General features: G+C 47.7%; 1 protein-coding gene across 2 annotated transcripts in view; it reads right to left on the reverse strand.

Moving 5' to 3' along the window:
• Positions 1 to 15,026, reverse strand: part of LOC106581311 (fatty acid CoA ligase Acsl3) — a 90,454-nt gene that overhangs the window by 56,341 nt on the left and 19,087 nt on the right. Inside the window, exons 4-8 of one of the 2 annotated variants that reach the window (XM_045703935.1) lie at positions 14,305 to 14,414; positions 4,899 to 5,037; positions 1,540 to 1,690; positions 445 to 568; positions 244 to 315 (exon numbers count right to left, since the gene is read on the reverse strand). In XM_045703935.1, coding sequence (XP_045559891.1) covers positions 244 to 315; positions 445 to 568; positions 1,540 to 1,690; positions 4,899 to 5,037; positions 14,305 to 14,414 — 596 coding nt within the window. The remainder of the gene's footprint in view (positions 1 to 243; positions 316 to 444; positions 569 to 1,539; positions 1,691 to 4,898; positions 5,038 to 14,304; positions 14,415 to 15,026) is intronic. The other variant, XM_045703936.1, reaches the window with a different exon arrangement.

Raw genomic sequence — 15,026 nt, forward strand, 5'->3', positions numbered from 1 at the left:
AGAGGCCCATTATCAGCAACCATCACTCCTGTGTTCCAATGGCACATTGTGTTAGCTAATCCAAGTTTATCATTTTAAAAGGCTAATTGTTCATTAGAAAACCCTTTTGCAATCATGTTAGCACAGCTGAAAACTGTTGTGCTGATTAAAGAAGTAATACAGCTGGCCTTCTTTAGACTAGTTGAGTATCTGGAGCATCAGCATTTGCAACCCTACATTGACAGTACTGTATGTATGTCTTACCGGTACAGCTGCCATTAGAGTAGGCTGCAGAACACTGGTGTCTCCTTTACTGCCTTTTTTAATCTTTGTTGACTGGTGTGAGAGAAAGGATACAGTTATCATACAGGTACTCTACACATATATTCACCTTTTATATATGTGTTTAGTAATGTACAGTCCAAGCAGGTGACACAGTATACAGAGCAGGGGGGACCACCTCACCTGGTCCGCTAGCGTCTGGGGGGAGGAGTAGCCGATCCTGCAGCCGTGAGCCACACACACCAGCTCTGCACTCAGCTCCAACACATGGGCCAGGGGGAGGTACCCGATGTAGGTGTCATTCTCACTGCCACAGAACAATATACGTAACTCCTTATTATTCTAGCATACGGACAGACAGACAGACAGACAGACAGACAGACAGACAGACAGACAGACAGACAGACAGAGACAGACAGACAGACAGACAGACAGACAGACAGACAGACAGACAGACAGACAGACAGACAGACAGACAGACAGACAGACAGACAGACAGACAGACAGACAGACAGACAACAGTCCAAAATCGTACACGATCGTCTTTCAATAAACTTGCATGACAAAACTATATGTATAAGAAAGGTTTACACAATTAAACAACAAAATACACAAAGCACTGCAGTAAATGTCCTTCTGGGCCAGATCAAGATGCTCTCTAAAGGGTAACGACTTGACCCCCTCTCTTCCATCTTCCTATTCTTCTACTCCCCTCCCTCTCTTCCCCCAATCCTGTTCTCCAGAGAAAGAGAGAGTTTTTTTAAAGAACACAACGCAAACACATTTGTCGTCGTAGTGATCACCAGTGTGATGGTACAACATTTACATTTATTTACAGCACAGCCTTAAACCCACGCTTCTGCACGTGCTCAGTTGACACCAAGGCCTCAATCAGGAAGTTGTCCTCATAGATCACTTTGAGTGTTTTTTTAATTCAGCGTTGAAATGGAACCTGCTATGTATAACCATCACACTGTACTCCCCCACGGACAGCTGAGACCAGTCAAAGAGCATAGACAGGACATTATGGGACCTTCCTCTAAGACAGCTCCAACTGAAAAAGGGCTAAGTAAACATTTGATCAATCTTCCTGGATAAGGTGCACTTTGGAAGCCAGCTTGGATTGTGAAAATTCTTAGAGCATTCAAAGTGGTATTCGATGATTCATGAAAAAATGTAGCTTATCAGGAAATGTCAGTAGTAGTAGTTTGGTACTGGGGGAAGTGAGCCCAGGAGGGTAAAGAGAGGGTATAAGGTTGGCAGGTTAGTGGTACCTACCCCAGGTTGGGTATCCTTTCTGCCATGCCAGTGATGCCAGCAATGATGTTGCTATGGGAGATCATGACGCCCTTGGGTACGCCAGTGGAGCCGCTGGTGTACATGATGACAGCGATGTCAGAGGGCATGGGCTGTTTACGCCCACGAGACACTACACACACACACATACACAAATACAGGAAAACAAATTAGTTCATGGCATGAAAGCATGTTTTTGTAAATATTCAGCATATGGTAGGAAAAGGGAGTTCATGGGAGATCATAAGATATGTTGCAGGGCAGGACAATAAATGGAGGAGGCTTGTTAAGTCCATGTTAGGATATATAGTCTGTAGGCGAAGGTCCTGGGAACATATGGTGGTGTTAAACAAGATGGGGGTACATAATGATGAATATCTAAAGGAGTGGTAGAATGGAAAATTCCTAATGGAATAAAGACGGAGAGGAACATCAGTCAAGTAAAATATTAAACACATTAAACATAATGTCACCATTTAGTAAACCTCCTCAGCCTCTTGGCACTCTCAGTAGGAAGATACCGCCTGTCTTAATGCCAAAAACTCCCATCTACCTCTCCCTCTTTCCTCTCTCCGCATCTACCTTCCTCTTTACAATATCTCTCTCTCTGCCTCTCTCTGCCTCTCTCTGCCCCTCTACGGCTCTCTTCATCTTATTTCACTCTTCTCTTCCTTCTCTGTAAACTGGCTGAGAGCTGTTCAATTGACGTAAAGCCTCTCCTCCCCGTCAGTCCATTTCAAATGTTTGGGCTTAAGTTCTCCAAGACACCATGTTAATCTGGTCTAGGCTTGCCAAAAAGCCACTCAGAAGTTATATTATGTCAGGCAATGTGGATTCTGACAATGTGGAAGGAAGCGAGATGATTCTAGATCATATAGGTTTCTTAAACTATGGGTCGGGACCCAAAGTGGGTCCTTGGCTTGTGAGAGGTAGGTTGTGTGTTATATGAATACATCTACAATCACACACTATTTCTTCGTAATTTGGGTCGCGGGAGGACGGTTTGGGTCACGGGAGGACGGTTCATTTATAATTTGGGTCGCGGGAGGACGGTTTTGGTCACGGGATGACGGTTCATTTACAATTTGGGTCTCGGCTGAAAAATAAAAATCCCAGTTGTAGACTACATAAGTTATGAATGGAGTAGGGCTAAAACAACAGTCTGCAGATTTCTCTCAGTTGTCCTCAGGTGGAAATATAAGACGTGATTTCGAATGTTTTATTGTAGGGCTGGGGGGCTGCTCAGTGTCGTGTGGAATATAAACATTTCCACGATATCCACAGCTATTGCAGAAAAACAAAACACACCCAAACAGAAGATACGCAGGACAGAGAGAGAGAAAGAAGGGAGCAAAAGAGTGGGAGAGAGAGGGATAGGAGTGGGAGACAGGAGAGGGAGAGAGGAGTGGGACGTGACTTGGAGTCTACCGCATGCGAGAGGAGGGGCTTTGTTCTGACTTGAACATGGACCCAGAGATACAGGGTGGAGAAGAGGGGCTTTGTTCTGACTTGAACATGGACCCAGAGATACAGGGTGGAGAAGAGGGGCTTTGTTCTGACTTGAACATGGACCCAGAGATACAGGGGTGGAGAAGAGGGGCTTTGTTCTGACTTGAACATGGACCCAGAGATACAGGGTGGAGAAGAGGGGCTTTGTTCTGACTTGAACATGGACCCAGAGATACAGGGTGGAGAAGAGGGGCTTTGTTCTGACTTGAACATGGACCCAGAGATACAGGGTGGAGAAGAGGGGCTTTGTTCTGACTTGAACATGGACCCAGAGATACAGGGTGGAGAAGAGGGGCTTTGTTCTGACTTGAACATGGACCCAGAGATACAGGGTGGAGAAGAGGGGCTTTGTTCTGACTTGAACATGGACCCAGAGATACAGGGTGGAGAAGAGGGGCTTTGTTCTGACTTGAACATGGACCCAGAGATACAGGGTGGAGAAGAGGGGTGTTGGGGGAATCATGTCATGTGAAGTTTACAGAAGTGTCTATAAACATGACCCTCCTTCCTAATCCCACAGGTCAGCACACACACACACACACACACACACACACACACACACACACACACACACACACACACACACACACACACACACACACACACACACACACACACACACACACACACACACACACACACACACACACACACACACACACACACACCTCACAGTACCAGCTCTACTTGTTATGGGTCAAGCAGTGCAGTACTAGAGACCAGCTGGAGAAAGGGAGGGATGGAAAGAGAGAGGAAGGAAAGGAGAGAGAAATTGGTGAGAAAGGGAGTGTTTCCTCTGAGTTTAATCTGACACAGATGTGTCCACTTCCTCATTCACATGACCTAATGAGCCGCACCACCGAACCCCCCCACCCTCCCCCCTTGAGACTACAGTATCTGAGACTCCAGTATCTGAGACTCCAGTATCTGAGACTCCAGTATCTGAGACTCCAGTATCTGAGACTACAGTATCTGAGACTACAGTATCTGAGACTCCAGTATCTGAGACTCCAGTATCTGAGACTACAATATCTGAGACTACAGTATCTCTGAGAGCACAAGATCTCTGAGACCACAGTATCTCTGAGACCACAGTATCTCTGAGACTACAGTATCTCTGAGACTACAGTATCTCTGAGACTACAGTATCTCTGAGACTACAGTATCTCTGAGACTACAGTATCTCTGAGAGCACAGGATCTCTGAGACTACAGTATCTCTGAGAGCACAGGATCTCTGAGACTACAGGATCTCTGAGACCACAGGATCTCTGAGACCACAGGATCTCTGAGACTACAGTATCTGAGACTACAGTATCTGAGACTACAGGATCTCTGAGACTACAGGATCTCTGAGACCACAGTATCTCTGAGACTACAGGATCTCTGAGACTACAGTATCTGAGACTACAGGATCTCTGAGACCACAGTATCTCTGAGACCACAGTATCTCTGAGACTACAGTATCTCTGAGACTACAGTATCTCTGAGACCACAGGATCTCTGAGACTACAGTATCTGAGACTACAGGATCTCTGAGACTACAGGATCTCTGAGACTACAGGATCTCTGAGACCACAGTATCTCTGAGACCACAGTATCTCTGAGACTACAGTATCTCTGAAACTAGCAAAGTGACTTACTACAAACTAGTAAATGAGTGCTATAACGATGTTATACATGTTGTGTACATTTCAGTATAATGCCGTTAAAGAAATGCTCAGTACGCACGCACGCACGCACGCACGCACGCACGCACACGCACACACGCACACACACACACACACACACACACACACACACACACACACACACACACACCTGTGTGTTTACCATTCTCAGGCTTGGTCCCCAGCTCCTGAACGGTGGCCATGTTGTGGACACTGATGCCTCGTGGGTAACCAGGCCACTTGGTGGGTGTGTCATCCACCACAATGATGTGCTGCAGCCTGGGCACCTCCAGCAGGATGAACTAAACTCAACCAGGAAACACAAAGTCTTTAAGACAGCTATACTGTAACCATCAAATGGTTGGTCAGGACAGGGATAAGGCACACTGATAAGGGTTGGCTGATTCCTTCTGGTCGCAGACTGGCTCCTGGCTACAAAAGGTGCTTTGTTGATTTTTTCATTTTCAAGTATGTTTTCAAAGGCTTGACCTTTCCTTACATGTAGACATGCTAAAAAAACAAATGCACTTTGTACATCGTTCTACTTCAGTATGTTTAGACAACCTAAACATGTGAGTCAACTCTTTCATGTTTTCACAGATACATATTGCTTTATTGCTTCCCTGTCTCTCTCCTCAGAAGGGAGAATGGACTGTATGACTCTAACTCTCTTACCCAGTGTGTTGGATTGTCTCTAACCCAGTGTGTTGGATTGTCTCTAACCCAGTGTGTTGGTCTGTCTCTAACCCAGTGTGTTGGTCTGTCTCTAACCCAGTGTGTTGGTCTGTCTCTAACCCAGTGTGTTGGTCTGTCTCTAACCCAGTGTGTTGGTCTGTCTCTAACCCAGTGTGTTGGTCTGTCTCTAACCCAGTGTGTTGGTCTGTCTCTAACCCAGTGTGTTGGTCTGTCTATAACCCAGTGTGTTGGTCTGTGTCTAACCCAGTGTGTTGGTCTGTGTCTAACCCAGTGTGTTGGATTGTCTCTAACCCAGTGTTGGATTGTCTCTAACCCAGTGTGTTGGTCTGTGTCTAACCCAGTGTGTTGGTCTCTCTCTAACCCAGTGTGTTGGTCTCTCTCTAACCCAGTGTGTTGGTCTCTCTCTAACCCAGTGTGTTGGTCTGTGTATAAGCCAGTGTGTTGGTCTCTCTCTAACCCAGTGTGTTGGTCTATGTCTAACCCAGTGTGTTGGGCTCTCTCTAACCCAGTGTGTTGGTCTCTCTCTAACCCAGTGTGTTGGTCTATGTCTAACCCAGTGTGTTGGTCTGTCTCTAACCCAGTGTGTTGGTCTCTCTCTAACCCAGTGTGTTGGTCTCTCTCTAAGCCAGTGTGTTGGTCTCTCTCTTACCCAGTGTGTTGGTCTCTCTCTAACCCAGTGTTGGTCTCTCTCTAACCTAGTGTGTTGTTCTGTGTATAACCCAGTGTGTTGGGCTCTCTCTAACCCAGTGTGTTGGTCTCTCTCTAACCCAGTGTGTTGGTCTATGTCTAACCCAGTGTGTTGGTCTGTCTCTAACCCAGTGTGTTGGTCTCTCTCTAACCCAGTGTGTTGGTCTCTCTCTAACCCAGTGTGTTGGTCTCTCTCTAACCCAGTGTGTTGGTCTCTGTCTAACCCAGTGTGTTGGTCTCTCTCTAACCCAGTGTGTTGGTCTCTCTCTAACCCAGTGTGTTGGTCTCTGTCTAACCCAGTGTGTTGGTCTCTCTCTAACCCAGTGTGTTGGTCTCTCTCTAACCCAGTGTGTTGGTCTATGTCTAACCCAGTGTGTTGGTCTCTCTCTAACCCAGTGTGTTGGTCTGTGTATAACCCAGTGTGTTGGTTTCTCTCTAACCCAGTGTGTTGGTCTGTCTCTAACCCATTGTGTTGGTCTCTCTCTAACCCAGTGTGTTGGTCTCTCTCTAACCCAGTGTGTTGGTCTGTGTCTAACCCAGTGTTGGTCTGTCTCTAACCCAGTGTGTTGGTCTGTCTCTAACCCAGTCTGTTGGTCTCTCTCTAACCCAGTCTGTTGGTCTGTCTCTAACCCAGTGTGTTGGGCTTTCCCTAACCCAGTGTGTTGGTCTCTCTCTAACGCAGTGTATTGGTCTGTGTCTAACCCAGTGTGTTGGTCTGTGTCTAAGCCAGTGTGTTGGTCTCTCTCTAACCAAGTGTGTTGGTCTCTCTCTAACCCAGTGTGTTGTTCTCTCTCTAACCCAGTATGTCGGTCTCTCTCTAACTGAGTGTGTTGGTCTCTCTCTAACCAAGTGTGTTGGTATGTCTCTAACCCAGTGTGTTGGTCTCTCTCTAACCCAGTGTGTTGGTATGTCTCTAACCCAGTGTGTTGGTCTCTCTTTAACCCAGTGTGTTGGTCTCTCTCTAACCCAGTGTGTTGGTCTGTGTCTAACCCAGTGTGTTGGATTGTCTATAACCCAGTGTGTTGGATTGTCTCTAACCCAATGTGGTGGTCTCTCTATAACCCAGTGTGTTGGTCTGTGTCTAACCCAGTGTGTTGGTCTCTCTATAACTCAATGTGTTGGTCTCTGTCTAACCCAGTGTGTTGGTCTCTCTCTAACCCAGTGTGTTGGTCTGTGTATAACCCAGTGTGTTGGTCTCTCTCTAACCCAGTGTGTTGGTCTGTGTCTAACCCAGTGTGTTGGTCTCTCTCTAACCCAGTGTGTTGGTCTCTCTCTAACCCAGTGTGTTGGTCTCTCTCTAACCCAGTGTGTTGGTCTCTCTCTAACCCAGTGTGTTGGTCTCTCTCTAACCCAGTGTGTTGGTCTCTCTCTAACCCAGTGTGTTGGTCTCTCTCTAACCCAGTGTGTTGGTCTCTCTATAACTCAATGTGTTGGTCTCTGTCTAACCCAGTGTGTTGGTCTCTCTCTAACCCAGTGTGTTGGTCTGTGTCTAACTCAGTGTGTTGGTCTCTCTCTAACCCAGTGTGTTGGTCTGTCTCTAACCCAGTGTGTTGGTCTGTCTCTAACCCTGTGTGTTGGTCTGTCTCTAACCCAGTGTGTTGGTCTCTCTCTAACCCAGTGTGTTGGTCTGTCTCTAACCCAGTGTGTTGGTCTGTCTCTAACCCAGTGTGTTGGGCTTTCCCTAACCCAGTGTGTTGGTCTCTCTCTAACCCAGTGTATTGGTCTGTGTCTAACCCAGTGTGTTGGTCTCTCTCTAACCCAGTGTGTTGGTCTCTCTCTAACCCAGTGTGTTGGTCTCTCTCTAACCCAGTGTGTTGTTCTCTCTCTAACCCAGTATGTCGGTCTGTCTATAACCCAGTGTGTTGGTCTGTCTCTAACCCAGTGTGTTGGTCTCTCTCTAACTGAGTGTGTTGGTCTGTCTCTAACCCAGTGTGTTGGTCTCTCTCTAACCCAGTGTGTTGGTCTCTCTCTAACCCAGTGTGTTGGTCTCCCTCTAACCCAGTGTGTGGTCTCTCTCTAACCCAGTGTGTGGTCTCTCGCTAACCCAGTGTGTGGTCTCTCGCTAACCCAGTGTGTGGTCTCTCGCTAACCCAGTGTGTTGGTCTCTCTCTAACCCAGTGTGTTGGTCTCTCTCTAACCCAGTGTGTTGGTCTGTGTCTAACTCAGTGTGTTGGTCTCTCTCTAACCCAGTGTGTTGGTCTCTCTCTAACCCAGTGTGTTGGTCTCTCTCTAACCCAGTGTGTTTTTCTGTCTCTAACCCAGTGTGTTGGTCTCTCTCTAACCCAGTGTGTTGGTCTGTGTCTAACTCAGTGTGTTGGTCTATGTCTAACCCAGTGTGTTGGTCTATGTCTAACCCAGTGTGTTGGTCTCTCTCTAACCCAGTGTGTTGGTCTGTGTCTAATCCAGTGTGTTGGTCTCTCTCTAACCCAGTGTGTTGGTCTGTGTCTATCCCAGTGTGTTGGTCTGTCTCTAACTCAGTGTGTTGGTTTGTCTCTAACCCAGTGTGTTGGTCTCTCTCTAACCCAGTGTGTTGGTCTGTCTCTAACCCAGTGTGTTGGTCTCTCTAACCCAGTGTGTTGGTCTGTCTCTAACCCAGTGTGTTGGTCTCTCTCTAACCCAGTGTTTTGGTCTCTCTAACCCAGTGTGTGGTCTCTCTCTAACCCAGTGTGTTGGTCTCTCTAACCCAGTGTGTTGGTCTCTCTCTAACCCAGTGTGTGGTCTCTCTCTAACCCAGTGTGTGGTCTCTCTCTAACCCAGTGTGTGGTCTCTCTCTAACCCAGTGTGTGGTCTCTCTCTAACCCAGTGTGTTGGTCTCTCTCTAACCCAGTGTGTTGGTCTCTCTAACCCAGTGTGTTGGTCTCTCTCTAACCCAGTGTGTTGGTCTCTCTCTAACCCAGTGTGTTGGTCTTTCTCTAACCCAGTGTGTTGCTCTCTCTAACCCAGTGTGTTGGTCTGTGTCTAATCCAGTGTGTTGGTCTCTCTCTAACCCAGTGTGTTGGTCTCTCTCTAACCCATTGTGTTGGTCTGTGTATAACCCAGTGTGTTGGTCTCTCTCTAACCCAGTGTGTTAGTCTCTCTCTAACCCAGTGTGTTGGTCTCTCTCTAACCCAGTGTGTTGGTCTCTCTCTAACCCACTGTGTTGGTCTCTCTCTATCCCAGTGTGTTGGTCTGTCTCTAACTCAGTGTGTTGGTTTGTCTCTAACCCAGTGTGTTGGTCTCTCTCTAACCCAGTGTGTTGGTCTCTCTCTAACCCACTGTGTTGGTCTCTCTCTATCCCAGTGTGTTGGTCTGTCTCTAACTCAGTGTGTTGGTTTGTCTCTAACCCAGTGTGTGGTCTCTCTCTAACCCAGTGTGTTGGTCTGTGTCTAATCCAGTGTGTTGGTCTCTCTCTAACCCAGTGTGTTGGTCTCTCTCTAACCCATTGTGTTGGTCTCTCTCTAACCCAGTGTGTTGGTCTCTCTCTAACCAACACTGGGTGTTGGTCTCTCTCTAACCCAGTGTGTTGGTCTGTGTCTAACCCAGTGTGTTGGTCTGTGTCTAACCCTGTGTGTTGGTCTTTCTCTAACCCAGTGTGTTGGTCTCTCTGTAACCCAGTGTTTTGGTCTCTCTAACCCAATGTGTGGTCTCTCTCTAACCCAGTGTTTTGGTCTGTCTCTAACCCAGCGTGTTGGTCTCTCTCTCACCCAGCGTGTTGGTCTTTCTCTAACCCAGGGTGTTGGTCTCTCTCTAACCCAGTGTGTTGGTCTCTCTCTAACCCAGTGTGTTGGTCTCTCTCCAACCCAGTGTGTTGGTCTGTGTCTAATCCAGTGTGTTGGTCTGTGTCTAATGCAGTGTGTTGGTCTGTCTCTAACCCAGTGTGTTGGTCTCTCTCTAACCCAGTGTGTTGGTCTGTGTCTAATCCAATGTGTTGGTCTCTCTCTAACCCAGTGTGTGTGTCTGTGTCTAACCCAGTGTGTTGGTCTCTCTCTAACCCATTGTGATGGTCTGTGTCTAACCCAGTGTGTTGGTCTTTCTCTAACCCTGTGTGTTGGTCTCTCTCTAACCCAGTGTGTTGGTCTGTGTCTAACCCAGTGTGTTGGTCTGTCTCTAACCCAGTGTGTTGGTCTCTCTCTTACCCAGTGTTTTGGTCTCTCTAACCCAATGTGTGGTCTTTCTCTAACCCAGTGTATTGGTCTGTCTCTAACCCAGTGTGTTGGTCTCTCTCTAACCCAGTGTGTTGGTCTCTCTCTAACCCAGTGTGTTGGTCTCTCTCTAACCTAGTGTGTTGGTCTGTGTCTAACCCAGTGTGTTGGTCTGTCTCTAACCCAGTGTGTTGGTCTCTCTCTAACCCAGTGTTGGTCTCTCTCTAACCCAGTGTTGGTCTCTCTCTAACCCAGTGTGATGGTCTGTGTCTAATCCAGTGTGTTGGTCTCTCTCTAACCCAGTGTGTTGGTCTGTGTCTAACCCAGTGTGTTGGTCTCTCTCTAACCCAGTGTGTTGGTCTCTCTCTAACCCAGTGTGTTGGTCTCTCTCTAACCCAGTGTGTTGGTCTCTTTCTAACCCAGTGTGTTGGTCTCTCTCTAACCAACACTGGGTGTTGGTCTCTCTCTAACCCAGTGTGTTGGTCTGTGTCTAACCCAGTGTGTTGGTCTGTGTCTAACCCTGTGTGTTGGTCTTTCTCTAACCCAGTGTGTTGGTCTCTCTGTAACCCAGTGTTTTGGTCTCTCTAACCCAATGTGTGGTCTCTCTCTAACCCAGTGTTTTGGTCTGTCTCTAACCCAGCGTGTTGGTCTCTCTCTCACCCAGCGTGTTGGTCTTTCTCTAACCCAGGGTGTTGGTCTCTCTCTAACCCAGTGTGTTGGTCTCTCTCTAACCCAGTGTGTTGGTCTCTCTCCAACCCAGTGTGTTGGTCTGTGTCTAATCCAGTGTGTTGGTCTGTGTCTAATGCAGTGTGTTGGTCTGTGTCTAATGCAGTGTGTTGGTCTGTGTCTAATGCAGTGTGTTGGTCTCTCTCTAACCCAGTGTGTTGGTCTCTCTCTAACCCAGTGTGTTGGTCTCTCTCTAACCCAGTGTGTTGGTCTCTCTCTAACCCAGTGTTGGTCTCTCTCTAACCCAGTGTGTTGGTCTGTGTCTAATCCAATGTGTTGGTCTCTCTCTAACCCAGTGTGTGTGTCTGTGTCTAACCCAGTGTGTTGGTCTCTCTCTAACCCATTGTGATGGTCTGTGTCTAACCCAGTGTGTTGGTCTTTCTCTAACCCTGTGTGTTGGTCTCTCTCTAACCCAGTGTGTTGGTCTGTGTCTAACCCAGTGTGTTGGTCTGTCTCTAACCCAGTGTGTTGGTCTCTCTCTTACCCAGTGTTTTGGTCTCTCTAACCCAATGTGTGGTCTCTCTCTAACCCAGTGTATTGGTCTGTCTCTAACCCAGTGTGTTGGTCTCTCTCTAACCCAGTGTGTTGGTCTCTCTCTAACCCAGTGTGTTGGTCTCTCTCTAACCTAGTGTGTTGGTCTCTCTCTAACCCAGTGTGTTGGTCTGTGTCTAACCCAGTGTGTTGTTCTCTCTCTAACCCAGTGTGTTGGTCTGTGTCTAACCCTGTGTGTTGGTCTTTCTCTAACCCAGTGTGTTGGTCTCTCTGTAACCCAGTGTTTTGGTCTCTCTAACCCAATGTGTGGTCTCTCTCTAACCCAGTGTGTTGGTCTCTCTCTAACCCAGCGTGTTGGTCTCTCTCTCACCCAGCGTGTTGGTCTTTCTCTAACCCAGGGTGTTGGTCTCTCTCTAACCCAGTGTGTTGGTCTGTGTCTAATCCAGTGTGTTGGTCTGTGTCTAATCCAGTGTGTTGGTCTCTCTCTAACCCAGAGTGTTGGTCTCTCTCTAACCCAGTGTGTTGGTCTGTCTCTAACCCAGTGTGTTGGTCTCTCTCTAACCCAGTGTGTTGGTCTCTCTCTAACCCAGTGTTGGTCTCTCTCTAACCCAGTGTGTTGGTCTGTGTATAACCCAGTGTGTTGGTCTCTCTCTAACCCAGTGTGTTGGTCTCTCTCTAACCCAGTGTTTTGGTCTGTCTCTAACCCAGCGTGTTGGTCTCTCTCTAACTCAGTGTGTTGGTCTCTCTCTAACCCAGTGTTTTGGTCTGTCTCTAACCCAGTGTGTTGGTCTGTCTCTAACCCAGTGTGTTGGTCTCTGTCTAACCCAGTGTGTTGGTCTGTGTCTAACCCAGTGTGTTGTTCTCTCTCTAACCCAGTGTGGTGGTCTCTCTCTAACCCAGTTTGTTGTTCTCTCTCTAACCCAGGGTGTTGGTCTCTCTCTAACCCAGTGTGTTGTTCTCTCTCTAACCTAGTGTGTTGTTCTCTCTCTAACCTAGTGTGTTGTTCTCTCTCTAACCTAGTGTGTTGGTCTCTCTCTAACCCAGTGTGTTGGTCTCTCTCTAACCCAGTGTGTTGGTCTATGTCTAACCCAGTGTGTTGGTCTCTCTCTAACCCAGTGTGTTGGTCTCTCTCTAACCCAGTATGTCGGTCTCTCTCTAACTGAGTGTGTTGGACTGTCTCTAACCTAGTGTGTTGGTCTCTCTCTAACCCAGTGTGTTGGTCTCTCTCTAACCCAGTATGTCGGTCTCTCTCTAACTGAGTGTGTTGGACTGTCTCTAACCTAGTGTGTTGGTCTCTCTCTAACCCAGTGTGTTGGTCTCTCTCTAACCCAGTGTGTTGGTCTGTGTCTAACCCAGTGTGTTGGTCTCTCTCTAACCTAGTGTGTTGGTCTGTGTCTAATCCAGTGTGTTGGTCTGTCTCTAACCCAGTGTGTTGGTCTGTGTCTAATCCAGTGTGTTGGTCTGTCTCTAACCCAGTGTGTTGGTCTCTCTCCAACCCAGTGTGTTGGTCTGTCTCTAACCTAGTGTGTTGGTCTGTGTCTAACTCAGTGTGTTGGTCTCTCTCTAACCCAGTGTTGGTCTCTCTCTAACCCAGTGTGTTGGTCTGTGTCTAATCCAGTGTGTTGGTCTCTCTCTAACCCAGTGTGTTGGTCTGTGTCTAACCCAGTGTGTTGGTCTCTCTCTAACCCAGTGTGTTGGTCTGTGTCTAACCCAGTGTGTTGGTCTTTCTCTAACCCAGTGTGTTGGTCTGTGTCTAACCCAGTGTGTTGGTCTCTCTCTAACCCAGTGTGTTGGTCTGTCTATAACCCAGTGTGTTGGTCTGTCTCTAACCCAGTGTGTTGGTCTCTCTCTAACCCAGTGTGTTGGTCTCTCTCTAACCCAGTGTGTTGGTCTTTCTCTAACCCAGTGTGTTGGTCTGTGTATAACCCAGTGTGTTGGTCTCTCTCTAACCCAGTGTGTTGGTCTGTCTATAACCCAGTGTGTTGGTCTGTCTCTAACCCAGTGTGTTGGTCTCTCTCTAACCCAGTGTGTTGGTCTCTCTCTAACCCAGTGTGTTGGTCTTTCTCTAACCCAGTGTGTTGGTCTTTCTCTAACCCAGTGTGTTGGTCTCTCTGTAACCCAGTGTGTTGGTCTCTCTCTAACCCAGTGTGTTGGTCTCTCTCTAACCCAGTGTGTTGGTCTCTCTCTAACCTAGTGTGTTGTTCTCTCTATAACCCAGTGTGTTGGTCTGTGTCTAACCCAGTGTGTTGGTCTTTCTCTAACCCAGTGTGTTGGTCTCTCTCTAACCCAGTGTGTTGGTCTTTCTCTAACCTAGTGTGTTGTTCTCTCTATAATCCAGTGTGTTGGTCTGTGTCTAACCCAGTGTGTTGGTCTTTCTCTAACCCAGTGTGTTGGTCTGTGTCTAACCCAGTGTGTTGGTCTCTCTCTAACCCAGTGTGTTGGTCTCTCTCTAACCCAGTGTGTTGGTCTGTGTCTAACCCAGTGTGTTGTTCTCTCTCTAACCCAGTGTGTTGTTCTCTCTCTAACCCAGTGTGTTGGTCTCTCTCTAACCCAGTGTGTTGGTCTCTCTCTAACCCAGTGTGTTGGTCTCTCTCTAACCCAGTGTGTTGGTCTCTCTCTAACCCAATGCGTTGTTCTGTGTTTCTCTGGCCCCACTCTGCATCACACACTGATCACAGTGGGCATAGTACAGACTCCAGATCCACAACGTGCATCACATGTACCTCTCCCCTTCCTGCTCTCTCTCCCACACATAAACTCCTCTTTCACACTCTTCCTGTCCCTTCTTGATTTCGTCCTTTACCTCCTAAATATGTACTCATTTCAGATGTGCATGTGTTCTCTCACCTTGAGTCTGGTCTCCAGTAGCTCTCTGCTGGTTATGATGTGACTAACCTCTGTCTCGTTCAGACCGTGAGTTATGGCCGGACCCCCCAGGGTAGAGTACAGAGTGACCACTGCAACGCGCACACACACACACACACACACACACACACACACACACACACACACACACACACACACACACACACACACACACACACACACACACACACACACACACACACACACACACACACACACACACACACACACACACACAGTAAGGTAAGCCCGATGAGGTATCATCAGGTAATAACGTTTATGATAAGATATCACATGGATAGAGTTAGGGTAAGATTTAAGATCAAGGTGTATTTTCTGGCCCTGTTTGAAAGTGAGGCCACATGGTAAAGCCCTAGTGAGCAGTATATTCTGTTTGCTTCAGGGCTGTGGTAACATAACACTGTGTTAGTGTAACGCTGCAGCGATGGCATCATGTCTGCTCTGGCTCTGTCACTGGCGTGAGTGAGTGGCCTGGGACTGGGCTAAACCAGGCTGAACTGGGCTGGGCCCAGGCTACATTACATCAGTATATGTCTGACTGGTAGATATGGGAATCACTCAACACAGGGACCAGGGGCAGGTGCCGAGATGAGGGTGTGTGATGGTGTATGAGTGTGTACATGTACACGTTCAAGCATCCCTAAACCACCCTTTTACACTCCTCCACACAGACATGCACACTT

Source organism: Salmo salar, chromosome ssa20, assembly GCF_905237065.1.
Source record: "Salmo salar chromosome ssa20, Ssal_v3.1, whole genome shotgun sequence".
Classification (NCBI taxonomy): domain Eukaryota; kingdom Metazoa; phylum Chordata; class Actinopteri; order Salmoniformes; family Salmonidae; genus Salmo; species Salmo salar.